General features: G+C 48.9%; 8 protein-coding genes across 8 annotated transcripts; 6 read left to right on the top strand and 2 right to left on the bottom strand.

Annotated features, from left to right (window-relative positions):
• Positions 1 to 297: 297 nt before the first annotated feature.
• On the top strand, positions 298 to 3,606 carry LY89DRAFT_665606 (uncharacterized protein; the record flags this gene model as incomplete). The annotated part of the gene is made up of 6 exons (XM_018212853.1): positions 298 to 653; positions 685 to 1,416; positions 1,607 to 2,224; positions 2,279 to 2,495; positions 2,590 to 2,757; positions 2,809 to 3,606. The coding sequence occupies 6 exons, from the start codon at positions 298 to 300 to the stop codon at positions 3,604 to 3,606; spliced, it is 2,889 nt and encodes a 962-aa protein (XP_018075509.1).
• Positions 3,607 to 4,087: 481 nt separating this feature from the next.
• On the top strand, positions 4,088 to 6,013 carry LY89DRAFT_705058 (COP9 signalosome-like protein complex subunit 1). The gene is made up of 5 exons (XM_018217424.1): positions 4,088 to 4,224; positions 4,275 to 4,319; positions 4,383 to 4,663; positions 4,718 to 5,479; positions 5,528 to 6,013. Exons 1-5 carry the CDS (start codon positions 4,155 to 4,157, stop codon positions 5,741 to 5,743), a joined length of 1,374 nt encoding a protein of 457 aa, XP_018075508.1. The 5' UTR covers positions 4,088 to 4,154; the 3' UTR covers positions 5,744 to 6,013.
• A 111-nt stretch (positions 6,014 to 6,124) lies between these two features.
• LY89DRAFT_715422 (uncharacterized protein) lies at positions 6,125 to 8,540 on the top strand (the record flags this gene model as incomplete). The annotated part of the gene is made up of 1 exon (XM_018218203.1): positions 6,125 to 8,540. The coding sequence occupies exon 1, from the start codon at positions 6,456 to 6,458 to the stop codon at positions 8,538 to 8,540; it is 2,085 nt and encodes a 694-aa protein (XP_018075507.1). The 5' UTR covers positions 6,125 to 6,455.
• A 367-nt stretch (positions 8,541 to 8,907) lies between these two features.
• Positions 8,908 to 10,522, top strand: LY89DRAFT_639056 (putative metal-dependent hydrolase). Its single transcript, XM_018211601.1, has 2 exons — positions 8,908 to 9,036; positions 9,095 to 10,522. Exons 1-2 carry the CDS (start codon positions 8,993 to 8,995, stop codon positions 10,194 to 10,196), a joined length of 1,146 nt encoding a protein of 381 aa, XP_018075506.1. The 5' UTR covers positions 8,908 to 8,992; the 3' UTR covers positions 10,197 to 10,522.
• A 1,240-nt stretch (positions 10,523 to 11,762) lies between these two features.
• Positions 11,763 to 12,251, bottom strand: LY89DRAFT_729946 (uncharacterized protein; the record flags this gene model as incomplete). Its single annotated transcript, XM_018219421.1, has 1 exon — positions 11,763 to 12,251. One exon carries the CDS (start codon positions 12,249 to 12,251, stop codon positions 11,763 to 11,765), a length of 489 nt encoding a protein of 162 aa, XP_018075505.1.
• Positions 12,252 to 12,993: 742 nt separating this feature from the next.
• Positions 12,994 to 15,609, top strand: LY89DRAFT_427899 (WD40 repeat-like protein). Its single transcript, XM_018207449.1, has 2 exons — positions 12,994 to 14,389; positions 14,439 to 15,609. Exons 1-2 carry the CDS (start codon positions 13,302 to 13,304, stop codon positions 15,400 to 15,402), a joined length of 2,052 nt encoding a protein of 683 aa, XP_018075504.1. The 5' UTR covers positions 12,994 to 13,301; the 3' UTR covers positions 15,403 to 15,609.
• A 344-nt stretch (positions 15,610 to 15,953) lies between these two features.
• On the top strand, positions 15,954 to 17,095 carry LY89DRAFT_609613 (putative 40S ribosomal protein S7; the record flags this gene model as incomplete). The annotated part of the gene is made up of 3 exons (XM_018210525.1): positions 15,954 to 16,109; positions 16,391 to 16,473; positions 16,545 to 17,095. 3 exons carry the CDS (start codon positions 15,954 to 15,956, stop codon positions 16,909 to 16,911), a joined length of 606 nt encoding a protein of 201 aa, XP_018075503.1. The 3' UTR covers positions 16,912 to 17,095.
• Positions 17,096 to 17,130: 35 nt separating this feature from the next.
• LY89DRAFT_705053 (uncharacterized protein) lies at positions 17,131 to 18,920 on the bottom strand (the record flags this gene model as incomplete). The annotated part of the gene is made up of 2 exons (XM_018217423.1): positions 17,131 to 18,574; positions 18,628 to 18,920. 2 exons carry the CDS (start codon positions 18,918 to 18,920, stop codon positions 17,131 to 17,133), a joined length of 1,737 nt encoding a protein of 578 aa, XP_018075502.1.
• Between the last annotated feature and the right edge of the window lie 200 nt (positions 18,921 to 19,120).

Below are 19,120 nucleotides of genomic sequence, written 5' to 3'. Positions count from 1 at the left end.
AGGAGACGTCACTAGCTAGCAGAGGACCGTAAACTAAACCATTCCAATCTACCATCCTTTCGCGGACTTTGGACTTTAAACTCATTTATACTCACACTCACTCATACCTGTCCGCATACGAGCTCGCACTGCCACTGTACCTTACATCCAGACACGCCCCTCCACAGACGTAGGCGCTGCAATTTGCAATGCGAGAGACCTCACCCATTGATCCTTCCCAAGACCTGCACCACACTGGTTCCGTCCCATTGTGCGAGTGTTGAAGTACAGATTATTCCGACTGGCTCAAACTCTACGATGACAAGCGCAATGTTTGGCCCAAATGCTATGTCCATGGCCATGGGGGTATCGTCAACAAGTCCCGGACAATCATCTCCCGAATCGTTCGAGATCGAGGAGGACTCGAATGCAGCGCAGACCTCGCCGACCTCAAGCTCCCAGCCGTCGCGTGCGCCTGCTCCTTTGCAGAAAAGAAGAAGGGTTACGCGCGCCTGTGATGAATGTCGTCGCAAGAAGATCAAGTGCGACGGAAAGCAGCCATGTACCCATTGTACGGTGTATAGCTATGGTATGCAGAATTCAGATGCGCATTGCGACATTCTCTTCTCTCTCCAACTCAAGCTTGGACGTCGTCAACTAATACCAGTCAGACTGTACGTACGACCAGCCTTCAAATAGACGTAGGAACCCCGCACCCCAATATATCGAAGCTCTCGAGAACCGTTTGCAACGAGCAGAAACCCTACTTAGGACTGTCCTCCCCAACGTGGACTTGAACGACCCGAATATTGATGCCTTAATTCAACAACGTCGTCAAGCAGGCGTTGGCAAGGATGTCTTACAGAACAATGCTGCCGGCAAATCTGGCGATGCTTCTGACTCGTCGGAACAAGATGCACAATTGCGATCCATGATTGAGTCTACAGGTCAACTTGACCTGGATGATAAGGGAAATTGGGATTTCCATGGTACTTCTTCTGGCACAGTCTTTGTCAGGCGCATGCGAGAGCAGTTTGGGGGACTTCTCGGAAATGATCACAACGCCCCCCTATTCCCAAGAATACCGCGACCCAATGTGACACCTATGTTCGACTCGCCCAGATCTTCCACGGAAAGTCCAATGGATAGTGGCCTTCCCAATACCATGGATCTTCCATCCCGTGAAAATGCGAAAGCTTTATGCGAGGATTCTCTGAATAGCGCAAGCTCTCTATTGCGCTTTGTACATCAGCCTACCTTCTATGAGATGTTTGACAGAATATATGACATACCTCCCGAAAGCTTCGGAGACAGCGAAAACCGATTTCTTCCTCTTTTATATATGGTACTTGCCTTAGGATGTATGTTCCATCTGGAGCCAGGAGAGAATCCGAATAACCCAACGCAGAATACCTACAAAGCTGGGATCGAGCAAGGGTAAGTACTTCTCCTACTTGTATAACTTTACTCGGCACCTTCGGGTATCTCTGAGACTAATCAAAATTGATTGGCCTCAATCACGGCACCATACTTTTGCATCTTTGGCGAGATGTGTAACCAGCACAGCCTATCAGATTAAAATTCTTCAGTCTGGTCTTCAAATGGAAGAGCTGACCTCACCATTTAGTCTCAAATATTTTCGAGCTGCTCGAAACATGATGGATATAACGGACTGTCGTGACATTACATCATTGCAAGCAATTTTGTTCATGATTCTATTTCTACAATCGTCCGCTAACCTGAGCACCTGTTATTCTTACATTGGAGTCGCTTTGAGGTCCGCGTTACGCCAGGGCCTTCATCGTAGCCTCCTTAAGAATTTCAACCCTGTGGAACTTGAGACTCGAAGAAGAGTCTTCTGGGTGATCAGAAAAATGGACACATACGTTTCAGTCTTGCTTGGATTTCCTCAAATGCTCAGCAATGATGACATTGACCAAGAACTTCCTCTTGAGGTCGACGATGAGTACATAACCAAGGATGGTATTTTGGAGATGCCAAATGGGCCCTCACTTCTTTTCCAAGCCTCGAATGCGCACACTCGATTAATGTTCACGCTGGCCAAAGTTATCAAGTATATATACCCCACAAAAGGCTTGGAGGAGTCCCTGCAAGGTAACTCTAAGTCTTCGTACGGCATCAATCATGCCAAGATTCGGGAGATCGAGCGGGATCTTGCAGCATGGCTTGATAAGCTGCCCATGGCCCTGCGACCAGGAGGAGATGGGCCTCCAAATATTCTTCGGTAGGCCTTAGAAGCCCCTTGGTCTTCTAGTCGTCTTACTAACGCACCTGGTAGCGTCCAACAGCTTCTCAGATTATCTTATGCCCATGTTCAGATGATGTTGTACAGACCATTCTTGCACTACGTGTCTGAGAAACAATGTGCTAGTAAGAAAGTTGACGAGAGAGCTTACGCTTGTGCTGCGGCTTGTGTCAGCGTGTCGCGAAACATCGTCCACATCACCACTGAAATGAAAAGGCGAGGACTACTTGTCGGTGCTTATTGGTTCACGGTCCGTATCTCACTCTGCTTCTCATATTCTACCGCTTGCGAAGCTGCAGTATAGTCTGCTCTGTCAATCAAAACTTAGTGCTGACAAGACATAGATGTATACTACGTTCTTCGCGATCTTATCTCTGGTTTATTTTGTGCTTGAGAATCCAGATAAGCCAGGTTCAAAAGAGATCCTAGCTGATGCCAATGACGGGAAAGATGCGCTCAATGGATTGGCTAGGAGAAGTCAGGCCGCAGATAGGTGCTCCTCGGCATTGAAGGTTCGTTGCCTCCTTTCGGACTCACTTGGCTTTACTCAATTCTGTAAACAGGGACTATTCGAGCGATTGCCTGGGCGCCTGAAAGACAGTCGGCCTGGATCTGCTGTCCCTAAAAAGAAGCGTTCGGCCCCATCACCCGCTATGGCACCTCAGGCTGGCAACGGCTCCCCAGATGTATCTCAAATCGGGCCAGGAGGATTGCCTAGGGCGACAACATTTCCAGTTCCTTCGCCCTTGCAGACAAGTAACCTTCAGAGGTCATCACTTGATGAGAATCGATTCCCGATCAACACACTTTCGAATCCCAACCTCCGGCAAAGTTACATGTCACCAACGGACTTGTCTGCAGTCGGGACTCCTGATTCTAGCAGTACCAATAACAGCATACCGCAACGATTTCCCATTCAACAGTCACAATTCGGCATAAACACAGCTGTTCCAGACCTTAGCGCAATGATGTTCCCCTCTGCTGATCCATTTGCTTACCCCAACCAAGCCATGGCTGCGTTCGACAATATGAAGCAAGAGAATATTGGTCTGATGAACAACTCTCAGATCCCACCCATGTATCTTTCCAACGGCAATCCCACTCCCACAAGTGGGCGATACGAAGATCTGGAGGGTCAACTCTTCGGTCCTCTCCCACCATATCTTTCTCAAGGACAGCAAAATTACGACCTTAATTCGCACCTTGGTGCAGCATCAGGCATGATGGGTGGTCTGAGTCAAGATATGAACTACCACACAGGTATAACTCCCAGCCATGAAATGGCTGGCAATTTTGATGGCTTCTTTTCGGGAGATGGGGATAATTGGAGTAACAGTCTGGCAGATCAAAGGTTTGGGTAAGGATCCGGCTGGGAAAATGTGCATAGGGAGGCATGCATATAATGGAAGGAAATGGCGTTTGATGAACATAATTTGATACATATATCCAATTTGGGCTGTTTTGGTTCTGAAGGGGGTGGGCATCGGGTATACCTTTGTGCTTGGCGTGCTGTCAATGGAATGTTTATAGAAAAAATGTTTAAATCATAATGAATGATGCTTATGAAAAAGCTATGGTAGATTGTTGGTGAACTGTTGTAGCTAGACATTCTTAAAATCCGACAAGGCTACGCTTGAGTTATTTTCATCAGCGCTGGATTGGGTCTAGTGCCGTTGCCTAAAAAATAATCACATCAATTTCTTCAGACCTCTGAGATCTCCATCAACGCAATCTTTCCCATCAACACCTCAAGCACAGATTTGGAAAGAACGTGAATATCACGTGCGTTGTGCATATGTCGGGGTCTGGACAAAACGCCGACGCCGATACCAGGCTGCGAACCTCAAAATCAGAACCCCACACTTCTCTTCGTGCACGCCCAAAAGCCTATCCAAAAGGTCGGTACAAGATGGCTTCCTCCCAAGGAGCTCCGCCATCTCCTACGCAGAGTCGTAGTAAGAAGGGATTGTTTGTCACTGGTATGAAAGAAAAGCCTGGAGCTTGCATGCGCCATTCTAACAAATAGCAGAGCAACCAAAGCTAGATCTTGAATCATACATCGCCAACTACACAGGTGAGATTGGCATATTCTAATCTAATATTTTGGGTATGAATATGAGCTGATAGACGTCTGAAGGTCGAACAAGACTCGAGCGCATGATTCTCATTGGAAACTGTTCAGCCGTTCTTGGTATTGATGCCTTCAAGCTCGCTGTCCGGGAAGCCAAGCTAGGAAAGGACATTACGAAGTATCTGGAAGCGCAGACCCCTCTCGAGACAATTGCACCCAAGGAAAAGGAAGCTGCGAGGGACCTATCATGGATGGATAAGACGAAGAGTACGAATGCAGCTGAGACGGCACGGTTGGAATCCGAAGTGAAGGGATACAAGAACAACCTGATCAAGGAAAGCACGCGAGTATGTGACTTCTGTTCTCTATAAATAAGGTTTGTGGAGCTAACTCTATTGTAGATGGGTAATGAGGATTTGGGAAAGCACTTTCAAGCTATCGGTGATCTGCCTAAGGCTTTCGAAGCATTCAGTCGCATGCGACAAGACGCACAAACCCCAAAGCATATCATTGATATCAGCCGACACCTCATCGAAGTTGCAGTCGAGCAACGCAACTGGATTGCCGTCACATCCAACGTACAGAAGATTAGGGGAGTTATGGATAGCAAGGACTCGGACAAGGCTATTCCACCCTTCCTCTGTGTTGCTGAAGGCCTTTCCAGTCTGGACAGCGGAGAGTACCTGGCAGCTGCTCTGAGCTTCTTGCAAACCGATTCGGGTATGAGTTCGAGCGCCAACTCCATCATCAGTCCTAATGATGTTGCGGTATATGGTGGCATCTGTGCTTTGGCAACCATGGAGCGCGCAGAGTTGACTAAGAATGTCCTCGAAAACTCCAACTTTCGAACCTATCTCGAACTCGAGCCTCACATTCGACGAGCCATCGGCTTCTTCGTGAACAGCAGATACGCCCAATGTCTGAGCATCCTGGAGTCCTATCGCTCTGACTACCTACTTGATATCCACCTTCAAAGGCACGTTGATGACCTCTATCAGTTGATTCGAAGCAAGAGTATCGTCCAATACTTCATCCCGTTCTCCTGTGTCACTCTCGACAGTCTCAATGAACAATTCGCAGCACCGGGCAAGACGATCGAGAAGGAGCTTGTTCAGATGATTATGCGCAAGGAGCTTGACGCTCGCATTGATACCGTCAATAGAGTACGCCACTATGCCTTCTACGCAAGACTTACACTAACATGGATACAGGTTCTCACTTCGGTTCCGTCCGCACCACGTGCTGCCCTGCAATCCTCTGTTCTCAAGACTGCTAAAGACTATGAGCGTGAGGCCATGAGACGAATTCAACACATGAATATCCTTGCTGCTGATGTGGACATCAAGAGCAGAAACAAGCTTCCTGGTGGGGATGATTTCTTCGATGGTGGTCGAGAGTTACGCTCAGGACGCAACACTGGTTATTGAAGCATTCGGAAGACATTGATGAGTTACGAGAGGATGCATGGCGTATGAATGACACGGTCTGATGCATATAACGGCGTTGGCGAAAAGGGCAACGGCATATGGTGGCCAATCTGGTTGCTCACGTGGCGTTTAGAACCGCGAATGTGCAGATGAATGGCAATGGACTTTGACACTCACTCATCTGACTCAAGGCAGTCGGATAATCCATCATCTTTGTATCTCGTGAACAAGAATCGGCTACCTAGGATAGACATTTACGCCATATCACAGCCTCGCGGATGTACACCCAATGTGGAAGCGCCACAACCGACGAGACGGGACAAACGCTCGGCACGCCACTTTTCTCTCAGCTCCTTCCCGTTGCAAAGGATCCAGCCCCATCCAGATTTGGCAAAGTTGTCGCACACACCATTCTAGTCGTAAGTGCGGCCTATCAGTAGACTGAGGTGGAGTCGCTGCCTCTTTCCCTCTCACTCTCGGTGAAGTGATTCATCTCGCGATCTTGTGACTGTTTACTGCGCTTCTTTCCCTTGTATCTTCCCGCGTGTCATACTTCAGCTTCTTCCATACACAATGATCAATCCAAAGCGAGATATGAAATCGAAGTACTGCATAGAGATGTGAACAGCTTCACCTCCCCGCAATAAGCGCCGAATGAAAGAAAGCCTCCCTCCATCTTTCAAGACATCGTCTCCGAACCCCCGGACTCACCATGACGCGCCTCCTCAACCTCATCCTAGCCCTCAGTCTCACATCCCGGGTGGTCTCAGCCTACAACACGCAAACATGCTGCGACCTCGCCAAAAACGATTCTCAATTCATCGGCCTCGTTCCCGTAAACCAGACATGCGGCCAGCAATACAGCTCCTCGCTCGCGCCCGCCGAGCCGTTGTACGTCAGCTACGCGTTTTGTAGTTCGAGGTGCAGCGGCATCGAGTTGTCGAGGGCGAGTAACCCTAATCAGTGGGCGGCTTCGATCGTGCAGTTTATTCTCCCGTCGGTGATCTTTAGTATGACGATCCCGAGAAGGAAGAAGATCGAGTTTGACTATCTTTTTGAGTTTGAGTGGCCGAGAAAATTGACGAGATGCAAGGGTGTCAATGATGCTGTTCAACTGCTTGTTTCGTTGGTGTGTTTTGCGGTTATCCTGGTACCGGTGACGATCGATAGTATCATGTGGATCGTGTCGATTATGGTGGGCGCGGGCAACATGATTGTGGGGGGTCTGTATGAGGCGCATTTGGATTATCGGATCGTGAGGTTTGTGAGGGATATGGGGGAGACGGTTGGGGAGGAGGAGGTGAGGGTCAAGAGGGAGTTGTTGGTTACGATTACGAGTGGCAATTTGATGTTGGAGAAGGGGAAGCCGTTGGAGGCTATTACGAGGAGTATAGTCATTCCGGGGAAAGATGAGCCGAAGGAGGGAAAGGAGAAAGCGAGGTCGAGATTGTTGAATTTGCTGGGTGCTCAGACGAGCTTTGGGAATGCTGTTGGAAGTCCCGTGTTGTTCTATCTGGGAGCTTTCGTTTACACTATCTTGGACCTGAGGACTGATCCAAGCAGTGAGGACTCGGCGATTTCACTGGGCTTTGGTATTGAGTGGATGGTTATTGTCCATGTTGCTATTGTCAGTGGATGTCTTCTGGCAAGCAACAATCCAAGCACATCCGCAGGAATTGTGGGATCGGGCCACGAAGCACTGGATTGTCGACCTCCTATTCTCAAGAGGGCTGGAACCCTAAAGTCTCATCGATCAGGTGAAGATCCAAAGACAGCATCTCATCGAGAAAGGAAGCGCTTCTACCATCTTATCTTCGGTTGGAGTAATGCTTACGAAACTGAGTTCCAGCCAGTGTCACTCTGGGGTCGTGGAAGCAACAAGATGCAATGGGTCGAGGAAACACAAGCTTATAAATCTCCAGATGGCAAGTTCAAGGACCTGATGACAATCACGCCTCTCGGCTGGGTCTTCAAGATTCTTCTTCCAGCACTTACCTTTATCGTCCTACCACCAGCCTCTGGAGCAGTAGTAGCATACGTTACCCCGCCGATAGGAATGGGTTGTCGGTCCTTGAGCTGTACAGTCTATGCTTGCTGTCAAGTCATAGTCACCATTCTCGCGACGATTCGGTGTGCCGTTGACGATGGCTCCTACGGCCGCGTCCTCAAACACCTCTTCACAGGCTGGCGCTTCGTCGCTCTCTCTTCTCTCTTCTGGTTTGGATCTTTTATGGCAGCTATAGGAGGCATGACCATGCAAACCATCGGCGTCTACAGGAACTGCGTTTGTTATGCAGTCTCAAGTTCGTGGTGGAATATCAAGCATATCAATCCTATGATCAACCTTGCAACAGATACTCAGGCTGCGAGAGATAGTTCTGTGTATTGGATCTGGATGGGGAGTGTGGCGACCATGTTTATGGCCTGGACGACGTATGTGGGGTGGTGGTATCAGAAATTGATTAGAAGGAGATTCACGGATGCTGTTAAGGAGATGTTTGAGCCGGAACCGATTGAAGGAGTAGAATTGAGAAGAATGGACGGAGGTGCAGGAGATACGGTGGAGATTGAGTTTGTTGGGGAGGGAGAAAGAGATAAAGGAAGGGATTCCATGACCGTGCCATTGCTGAGGATGGATAGTGCCAGGAGTTGGGCGACGAGTACGAATGAGGCTATTGATCCAGCGAGACTCAGTCCGAGACTTGATGCCGATGGTTGGGGATCTGTGAGAGGGGTTCAGAGATTGAGGGCTGATAGTCAGGTTCCGCTTCTTAGGGTTTCTTTAGATAAGAGTTGAAGTGAGCGAGAATATAATATGCATTGCTGGTACCGGTAAAGTCTGAGAATTTTGGAGATGATGAGATATCTCGGAAAGTACAAGTGAGTGTGAAAGTTGTTTGGCATCACAAGTGTATTCCGGGAAGTTCAAAATTCCCGCTTGTGGCTTGGTCTCGCAAGAATCCAAGCTCCAGTTCGGAAAGATCAAGAGCAGCCTTTCTCATCGACCACTTATATCACGGCTATCTCTGATCCTGACCCATCACTCATAGGTTCTCGATCCGAGGGCGTTCCGGACCTAAGCGGAATTTGGACATTTAGAGTTCAGGCCCTAAGATTGGGCTTCGGATCTAAGCTCGGACTTATTCACAGCGAATCAGACGCCACCTTTCTCGAATCCCGTGATGGAGGTTCTGAAGGGTTTTGATATATAAGAGAGGTGTAGTATGTAGAATTGAGGGTAGAGATTCTATGTCTAGAAGAGTTTTGCAAAGTGGAGTCCTCAGGTTCAGGAAGTATATAATTTCATTCTTCACCTTGTTTGACGTACATCAACGCTAATCAACGTCACAGTCAAACTAAGTATTGCAAGATCACCAGTATCAAGTCATTCAGACATACATTGAGCCCAAAAACTCATATCAAACACTTCGCTTCAACCACAACTCTGAACTCTCAGCACCACAATCACCAACCACCTACCATGCTCCCACTACTCACTCTCGAAGAGCACTACGTCTCCACCTCCCTAGCATCCGCCCCCGACGGAATCTCCTCCCACATGCCCCTCCCCCCTCACCTAAGCGCCAAACTGCTCTCCCTCTCCACAGAACGCATCACCGACATGGACACCTCCTGCGTCGCCCTGCAAGTGCTCTCCCACGCCCCGCTCGACACAACCTCCGTCCTCTGCACGCAAACCAACAACGAACTCCACGCCTCCATCTCCCAAAACCCCTCCCGCTTCGCTGCCTTCGCGCTGCTCCCCATGGGCGAACCCGAAGCTGCTGCCAAGGAATTAGAGCGTTGTGTCAAAGAGCTCGGTTTCGTGGGCGCGTTGGTGAATAACCATATGCAAGGCCGGTACTACGACGACGCCTTCTTCTGGCCCGTGTTCGCGAAGGCCGAGGCGTTGGATGTCCCGATCTATATCCACCCAGCCTTTGCAGCGGAGGAGATGATGCCGCATTTCCAGGGAAACTACGATAGTGGTGTAGCCGGGGCGTTGAGTGCGTATGGGTGGGGATGGCATGTTGATACCGCGTTGACGTTTTTGCGTCTCTATTGCGCGGGCTTGTTTGATCGGTTTCCCAGGCTGAAGATCGTGATTGGGCATATGGGCGAATTGCTCCCGTTCCAGTACGAGAGGTTGTTGGGGGTGAGCGAGCGCATGTTTGGGAGGAAGGAGAGGGGGTTGGATGTGGTGTGGGATGAGAATCTGTGGGTGACGACGAGTGGGATGTTTAGTTTGAGTGCGTTGGAGTGTTTGTTGAAGAGCAAGAGGAAGAGTAGGGAAAAAGTGTTGTTCAGTATCGATTATCCGTTTTCGGGGAATGAGAAGGGGAGAAGGTTTGTGGAGGAGATTGAGGAGAGTGGGTTGTTGGGTGGGGAGGAGTTGAGGGCTTTTGCGTATGGGAATGCGGAGAAGTTGTTGAAGTTGAAATTGAAGGTTTAGGAGGATAGGCAAGGACGAGCTGGGCAATATCATTTCATGATGAAATCAAACTCCGCTCTTACGATCTGACTTAAGTATGGCGTGCGCCTCGTGTACTTAACCCCTGATCCGTTGTGCATTGACTGGAGGTCCCTTTCCCACTTTGGGGTTCGTCACAAGATTAAATCGAGGGGTTTAAGCCCAATTTTCTGGAGTTTTTGTTTCCATCTGGTTCTAGGATGTGGATGTATGTTGTGGTTGGGTTTTTGAGGGCTTGTATTTTTTTGAAGCATCGCGACTTTTTGCTAAGCGAGGAGTAATGAAAGGACAGTTTGATCAGATGAGATGAACGCGAGGTTCTCAGCTAAAATGTACCCTTGGGATTAAATGATGAAAGAATAGGTTCTATCTCGACTTTTGCTTCTGTTTGCAAGAGTTCCTTAGGTTGTCCATATAGCTGAGCTCAGCACAACAGAGCTTTATTCACAGTTCGGATTTGGCCACTATCCCAGAAGCAGAATTGTATCAATTCTTCCGTAGTCTTACGAAAATGGCCTCCCATTTTAGAGCTGTTTGGGAAATCTTTGTTGGCGTGTTGTCGTCGACTTCGGCTTCGCTCTCGCTCGCTTAATGAAAGGGGCAACGACAAAGGATGGCAAAAGACAGCAGAACCGATGGACGTTGAGAGAGCAGGTAGAAACGCGACACAAATGACAATTTGATAATTTCAAATATGCGGGGTTCATACTTATACTATTGGATCGCAGACCAATGTACAGGGACTGACTTCAACGTCTAATTGACCACGCATTTGGCGGATGTAACCGAGTACATAGAAGCATTATAGCTGTTTTTGGCAGAACAACGAATTTGAAGGCCGTCTACTATCAGAAATAACATACTGCAGCTAGCCTAACAGTTGCGAATACTTTCACGATGCCTTTCTTTGGGAAGCCAAGGGGAACAGATGGTCTTGGCAGCATGGCGCCTGTTGTCTTACCCAGAAGTCTCACATTCGCAAGTAACCCTCAGCATTCGAGATCTGAACTCAACCATGCTCAATCTAATCTTCGAACAAGCATTTATCTAAGTCATTTTAACAAACGCAAGCAGACACAAAAAGCTGAATGCTCCAACCAGGTGTTCAGGTTTCACCTAATGCAAAGCGAGAAACTAGAGGCTGAAAAAGCAAAGCCAAAAATGACGAATCTCATGCAGGATGTCAGGTCTTGAAGAAACATAGAGGTAACTCCTTGCAGAATCGTGGCTGCTGAGAAACGTTTCATGTTGGTCATATGTGATATTATGTACAGCATGGCTGATGCCAGTATATCCAAAGTGACTACACCAAAGCTCGTGTGAGTGTCAATCTATTTGCTTAGTAGCTGAATTCGAAGCAGAATATGAAGACAGTTGAGATAGTGAATACGGTTGATCTCTTCCTCGGAAGAGGTTTGCCACCAAAAGTGGGCTGCGTTGAGATCTTCGAGATGCATTTGACGAATTTGCTTTTTCTAACAAGATGGTCCAGCCAGAATTGCAAACACGAATGAGCAGCATTTTCTCTGAGTTCTTAGCAAACATTCATTACGCTGTCTTTTTCACAGCAGCTTTTTTTCCACTCGCAGAATTCATTCCAAAACCAGCCAAGAAGAGCATTCTCATCGTTGCTCCTGCATACACAAACCCAACATTGCCCCAGTCCATCTTGTTCCACTTCAAGGCATTCCAGTAGATATCAGTGCCTAGATGCCGGACGGAATAAAGATGCCCAAAATCTGCAATGAGCAACCCGAGCAGCACGGTCCTCCAAACTCGGAGATCGGAAGTCGAGCGGAGAACCAAGGCCTCGTTGATAGCAAACAGCAGGTACAAGTTGGAGAGTTGATCTAGGACGGTAGACGTTGATAGAGGAATCGTAGCCGCATATGCAGGAGCAGAACTCGCATGCGTCAAACGCAAGTACTCTAGAGGTCTAAAGTGGGCATAAAAGGCTCCCACAAGAGCGCTCACGGGTTCTATGAACAAGAAAAAAGCGGTGTAGTATGCGGGGAGCTTGAAAGATGGAGGAGGCATCGTTGCCGGATAAGAAGAGGTCTGAGGGTGGTGCGGGGAGGGAGCGATCTCGTTGGACAATGCGGTGAGAGAATCCGTGAGATGTGCACACTGCAGACGCCTCGTCGTATTCTGAACCCCTCGTCGTAAAATCTGGAATATCCGATGGCTTTTTGGGGTGTTCTGGTGACGAATTTTGAGTCGACGATTCTGAGATGTAAACGATTCAAGGTGTGGTTTGAGATGGACGAGAGATCCTTCGCTACCATAAGTCAGTCGAGTGAGGTTTGAAACACTTCAACCCTGTATTGCCCTGATTTTCGACCGGGATAGAGATGACCTCCTTTCTCCAGCCACACTGCACGACTTCTTCCGATGCCGAATCAGGTGCCTGGACCTTCATGCTGCTCACTGCGCTGCGCTGCGCTGCACTGGCAAAACAAGCAGATGCTGCACGCTGGACTGTGCCATGATAGGACACAGCACAGGACACAGTAATATTTTCGGTCTGACCGACGCTGAGAGAAAAAAGAGATTCAACAGACTGACCTGACCTGTAAAATGTCTGGTTCCGATATTTTAGGAGTCGGCTTCTGCTGGTCGGGGAGTCTCAGGGAACCAATACGACCCCAGATTCCCAAGGGCTTAGCCGTTTACAGTAGGGCGTGAGGCGTGAGAAGGAAAATTACGTGCCAATTTTGGCTTTTTCGCCGCCTCGGCCGGTTTGTTTACAATTGAGACAACCCTCCATGTTACAACGGCCTTTACTCGCATAATAATACAAGCACTCACTCCCTGCTCGTCTCTGTTTCCTTCCTGCACTCCACACAATCCCCATTCACTACCTGCGACCTGGATCTTTCCGCTCTCCTGTCATTATTGTTTGCATGCCTTCAGCGGATTCCGGAAAACTGACTTGTCGTTCCGCACCTTTGTCCAGACTGCAAGTTGTCTGGTAAGCTAGTATTTAGAGACTCACTACTTCCAAGGTCCCATACTTTCGATCTGCTACGCTTTCGCCTATTCTCTTCACATCAACGATCGATTCGACTTTGAACTCGAATTACGAACATGAGTCGAGTCTTCAGGATGGAGGATTGGGCGCCGCAAGAGGCGCAAAACTCTTTCTCGTCTGCAAGTGATACTCCGAATGATTCATTCGACCAAGGCGCAAACTCGAGGCCCTCCTTTCGAAAGCGTCTGGGATCTCTCCCTCTTGACCATTCCCTCCCTACCTTCCGCAAACGTCTCCAATCACTCCCACTAGATAGCAGGAGCACCGAGCTCAGCGAAGGTATACAAATTATGTCCCTGGCTGGAAGAGAACCAGCAGAAACACAGGTCGGAGAGGAGAACAAAAAGGTTGGGGGAATTCGAGGATTGCTCAGGAAGGCATCTGTCTCTATTAAGAATCGGCAACGTCGTCATTCACACGCAGTCGAGGAACGGCCTCAGACCGCATGGCGCAGATTGAAGACGGCCACTAGCTTCCACAGAGGCTCGAAATTCCTTCCTCCTTCATTCGACTATCAAGAAGGTCAAGTTCCTTTCGATTCCCACCAAGAGTTATTATTCTCCCCTATTCCAGGAAACGGAAATGCTCCTCCTATAATTCCTCGAGGCTACGGTGGAGCTGCGGCTAGAGCGACAGCAGCAGCGCAAAACGAATATATCGAGAGAAACCGCATGTTTCTATTCCCGGAGGATCAAATTGGAGAGAACGAAAGTGGCATCGGCATAGCAGTTACCATGGCTGATCAGGTCGAAGAATTCGTTGTGGAAACACCACCCGGCAGTGATATTAGTCGCGTGGATTTTGTGGGCGACCTGCCAGTAGAACTCGCAATTCAAATCCTTGCTCATTTGGATCATGGAACACTGCGGGGTGCAGCTCGAGTCTCGAAGAAATGGGCACAAGTCACCCAATCGCAGCATATCTGGCGCGAGGTCTTCCTAAGAGAGCAAACCAAGACCTTTGCTACTGGAAAGCCCCTCCAACTGGGTGCTGGACTTGGGCTGCCAGCTTTCGAAGCCGACAATGACTGGAAGGATCTTTATAGAGTTAGGGAGCAGTTGCGTCGGAATTGGAAGACAGGTGTCGCGGAAGCCACCATGCTGATCGGTCATTTGGACAGCATCTACTGCGTCCAATTTGATGAGTTCGTATCCTTGACCCGCTTTCACGCGTATATGCTAACAAGTCGATAGGAGAAAGATCATCACAGGATCTCGAGACAAGACTATCCGTGTCTGGGACATGCATACCTCTGTTTGCACCTTGGTCATTGGACCTCCAGATGTGGTCAACAATCCTATCGTCCTGTTCGACGAAGACGGCAGGACTCAGCACTATGCGATCTTACCCCACAGAGAGGATGAGCGAGTTGCTGAGTCTACTCCTGCGACGGTGTCCTTCTCCATGTATCATGAACAATCTATCTTGTGCCTACAATATGACGAGAATATATTGGTCACTGGATCTTCTGACAGTACATGCATTGTATACGATATCAAGAACGGATATACTCCTATTCGGCGCCTTGTTCATCATACCGGTGCCGTTCTTGATCTTGCTTTCGATGATCGATACATTGTTACATGCTCGAAGGATGCTAGTATCTGTGTTTGGGAACGAGAGACAGGAGTGATGCTGAAGCAATTGAGAGGTCATACCGGCCCAGTGAATGCTGTTCAGTTGAGAGGAAATACTATCGTCAGCTGCAGTGGCGATTTCAAAGTCAAGCTGTGGAACATTGATACCGGCAAGAATATTAAGGAGCTTACTGGCCATACCAAGGGTCTTGCTTGCAGCCAATTTTCGGATGATTCGAGATTCATTGCTTCGGCGGGAAATGACAAGATCATCAATATCTGGGATGCCAACACGGGAGAAAATTTGAAGAGTATCACTGCTCACGAGGGTCTTGTTCGATCACTTCATATCGACTCAATCAGTGGACGTCTGATCTCTGGCAGCTACGATCAAGACATCAAAGTTTTCGACATGGCTTCTGGAAAGACAATTCTTGATTTCCCAAAATGGCATGGAAGCTGGATCTTAGGAGCCAAGTCCGACTATCGACGAATCATTAGCACCGGTCAAATTCCTAAGGTCCTCATCATGGACTTTGGCAAGAGGATCAAGGGCATTGAGAATTTAGAGAGTCACTAAAGGTTCTATTTCTCGACTGGCGTTATGAACTGGATTTCGGGTACGTTACTAGATACTGGGAAGCAATTTCAAACATGGTGACGATTTGCGTGGAGGATACCCATTTCATTTGTGGCGGTGGGATTACCTGGGGTAATTTTCAGCTTGGAGTTACTTGGGTGGATCTTTCAATTTAGCGAGCGGGCATTGAATTGAGCGTTCTTCATAGCATAATAGTAGTAAAGATCTGGTGGAAATGGGATGAGTGGTTGAGAATGTTAGAGTCACGTGTACGACTTGAAGTCTGGCTCTGATATGGGCTGCTTCATACCATAAAACCCTTCGAGAATTAAGAATTGTCTGCATTCATGCTTCTTTCGGTGTCATCTTCCGTGGTGAGAATAATTGTAATTCTGATCTCGCACCTGTATCTCATGTTGATAATATCATCCTTGCTCGCTTATATAGCTAAAAAATTGCCTAGCGCGAAATCTCGCCCACACATCTAAAATTCATACAACTTGCTTTTCGCGATATTTCCATCCTCGACGACCTCTCAACAACCAGCAATCATGAGCGCCCTCAACAAGATCGCGGCGAACAGCCCTTCCCGCGCAAAGCCCTCTGAGCTCGAGAACAACATCGCCACGGCTCTCTACGATCTTGAGACCAACACCGCAGACCTGAAGGCTGCTCTCCGACCCCTTCAATTCGTCTCTGCCCGAGAGGTAAGCTCTTGAAATTATTCACCTACGTAGCAGAAGAACATCGCAGCCCCCTCTCTCCACCTCGATTACGGCGAGCGTCGACATGCATAGGATTGGTGGTTATATTCATACTGGTTGAGATACAGAGAGGATAGAATACCGTGCTATGGGTGTCGGCGTGCTGTTGTTGTTGGCCCTGCTCTACGAGCAGTACAGCAATCATTGCGCCTCCCAATTGTGGAATCGGACGGGTTGCGGTCCATATCTTGGAGCTCGCATGCTGACTTTCAATTTCGGAATAGATTGAAGTCGGCCACGGCAGGAAGGCTATTGTCATCTTTGTCCCCGTCCCATCCCTCCAGGGTTTCCACCGTGTGCAGCAACGGTACGTACTTTGCCCCCCTCGTCCCCCTCTCCCAATTGAGTTCTGTGCAAGTGCTGATGAGAGGAAAACAGTCTTACTCGTGAGCTCGAGAAGAAGTTCTCCGACCGCCACGTCCTGATCCTCGCCTCGCGCCGCATCCTCCCCCGTCCCAAGCGCAGCAACCGTTCCCGCACCTCGCTCACGCAGAAGCGTCCCCGCTCGCGAACACTGACCGCCGTCCACGACGCCATCCTGACCGACCTCGTGTACCCGGTCGAGATCGTCGGCAAGCGTCTGCGCACCAAGGAAGATGGCAGCAAGATGCTGAAGGTTGTGCTCGATGAGAAGGAGAAGGGTGGTGTGGATCACAGACTCGATACTTATTCCGAGGTCTACAAGAAGTTGACTGGGAGAGGTGTTGGCTTTGAATTCCCGCAAAGTGGTACGGCTGAGTACTAGATGTTGCATGGCATGGCATGTAGAGGGGAAAAGTTGCGTGCTTCTTTGGGTTTGCGCTGGCTTGGCTCTCTTCGATATGGGAATGCGTAGCTAGGCATAGATAGGCTGGCGAATATATCACGGCTTGTCACCACCCTACTCTCTTGAATTTCATAGTCTGTGGAGTTTCCAAGTGCAAAATAACAAATGGGTATATTGCGCCTCACTGATAATCTCTCTTTACACTTTAGCAATCCTCCCAACACCAAGCACACACCAATAAGCCAACTCCCTCTTCTCCCTAACATCCTTCTCCTTACTCCCCCCTCCTCCCAACCCACTCTCATCATGCGCCGCATCGGCCTCCCACTCAACCCGCACAAACACCGGAATCTCACACACATCCTCATCCTCCTTCAACGGACCCTCGTCATCCTTCATTTCCTCGTTCTTCAAGAACTCCGGACCACCAATATGTAACGACGCAGGTACAACTTCAACTACAACACTAACCCAATTCCTGCCTCTTTCCCACACCTTCCCAGCTTCAGCTTGATGCTGTCCTTCACTGGCTTCTGCCTTCGTGCGGCGCTTCTCGCCCGTACCTTCACGGAGCGCTTCGTCCCAGGCGTCTGTGTTGGCTCCTACTTCGAATTGTGGACACAGGACGGTGACTTTGCTTGCGAATCGGCCTGGGGTTTTGGTCGGGGTTGCTAATGTGACTTTCACGCTATCGAACAGTGGATTCTTGAAGGTTAGCAGGAATTGTACCGGTCTCATGGGCTGAAGCAGTGAGGATGCAGAAGATGTTGGTTGCAGAGGCTTTATGGAGATGGATGGTATGTAGTTCAAAGCTACAAGACGGATCCTAAAGCGTATTGTGGAGACTTTGCTTTCAGGTTTGGAGAGAATGTGACGACACGTCCTGCAGCGTTTTGAGCGTTTCGTTCGGAGGAGATAGGCTACGGGTCGTAACTCGGTGATGAATTGAGCGTTGGTGTTGAGGAACTCTGCTCGTTGGGAAGCGGATGATGTGCAGTGCCAGCCTTCAGTACGTAGCTTTGTGAGAGCTTCCTCTTCCTCAGATATAGTAGTGAGCTGAAGGCCTTCGAGCGCATCTTGAGCTTCTCGCATAGTGCCCGCTTTAGCTTTGACCTTCTTATCAAACGCCGTGCTTCCTGTATATAGACCCATGATCCGTGACAAAGCTCCTGGAGAACCATAGCCATAATCCCCAGTAAATCCCAACGCCGACGCAGGAGAAGCTTCTGCAAGCTGGCCCTGATAGAACGCCTTCAGATTCGAAAATTGACTCTCGGGATCCAGCTTCTCATTTGGATCCAAAGGCTCCCTGGGTATTTCAACCTCAGGCGTCTCTTCCCTCTCCTTCTCTGCAGAAGTACCAGAGAAATCCCTCTTCCTCTCACGATCCTTCTTTCGTTCTTTCGCTGTGAGTATCGGTTCTCCTCCATTCTTGACCCTTGCCAGTTGTGCGAATATCCCATTCGGCTTTTCGAACTCTATTCCGGTTTCTTTGGAGCTCCAAGAGCAGTATCCGCAGTTCAGGACGAAAGGGCCATTTTGGGGTGCGTATTCATATCCTAGACCGGTAGGTGGAGCTTCGAGGCTGCTGACGGAGAGAGGTGCGATGCATACTGGGCATTGGAAACAACTGCGCGTGCATCTGTCCCCTCTGATTAGCTTCTATATAGCTCGCAGATGTAAAGAGGGATATACCTATTTCCTTCCGCCTTGACACTGCTGCTCGGCACCTCAAAGAGACAATTCGGGCAGTACCATGTCACGATCTCATCTAATACACATCTCGGACATCGGATCTGGTGGCAGTCTTCACAGTAGAATAAGTGTTCGAGGGGGTATAAGCTATAGTTTGCTCGTGGAGCTCGCGGATCGAATGTTCGGTCATCGTCTGAGGAGGATGGCTCTTCTTGTGAGGGGTTTCGGTGGTTAGGCAGAGAGGCTTCGGTACAGGGACATTGAAAATAGGTGTAGGGCGTAAATGAGGACATGGTGGTTGAAGAGGATGTGGGGTTTGGGAGAGATGCTTTTTGGTTGTGGATTTATGGAAGACGCGCTAGACAGGGGTGGCGACGACGTGTTTTGCGACAAAGAGATCTGGGGAATTTCACTCATGAGACTTTGTATTTATCTCTTGAAGATTTGATCCTACGGAGAACGATATTTTCCTACTCCTACCCATTTTAAGTTT

Source organism: Mollisia scopiformis (assembly GCF_001500285.1).
Source record: "Mollisia scopiformis unplaced genomic scaffold LY89scaffold_5, whole genome shotgun sequence".
Taxonomy (NCBI): domain Eukaryota; kingdom Fungi; phylum Ascomycota; class Leotiomycetes; order Helotiales; family Mollisiaceae; genus Mollisia; species Mollisia scopiformis.
This window is presented reverse-complemented; position numbering and strand designations above follow the sequence as displayed.

What these genes read in the sequence shown, in the direction of transcription:
- LY89DRAFT_427899 (XM_018207449.1), top strand. Translation starts at nt 13,302, where the DNA reads ATGAGTCGAGTCTTCAGGATGGAGGATTGGGCGCCGCAAGAGGCGCAA. An exon ending in TACTGCGTCCAATTTGATGA is followed by an intron (nt 14,390 to 14,438) that starts GTTCGTATCCTT and finishes ACAAGTCGATAG; the next exon opens with GAGAAAGATCATCACAGGAT.
- LY89DRAFT_705058 (XM_018217424.1), top strand. Translation starts at nt 4,155, where the DNA reads ATGGCTTCCTCCCAAGGAGCTCCGCCATCTCCTACGCAGAGTCGTAGT. An exon ending in GAAGGGATTGTTTGTCACTG is followed by an intron (nt 4,225 to 4,274) that starts GTATGAAAGAAA and finishes AACAAATAGCAG; the next exon opens with AGCAACCAAAGCTAGATCTT. An exon ending in GCATTGATACCGTCAATAGA is followed by an intron (nt 5,480 to 5,527) that starts GTACGCCACTAT and finishes ACATGGATACAG; the next exon opens with GTTCTCACTTCGGTTCCGTC.
- LY89DRAFT_639056 (XM_018211601.1), top strand. Translation starts at nt 8,993, where the DNA reads ATGTCTAGAAGAGTTTTGCAAAGTGGAGTCCTCAGGTTCAGGAA. An exon ending in GGAGTCCTCAGGTTCAGGAA is followed by an intron (nt 9,037 to 9,094) that starts GTATATAATTTC and finishes TCAACGTCACAG; the next exon opens with TCAAACTAAGTATTGCAAGA.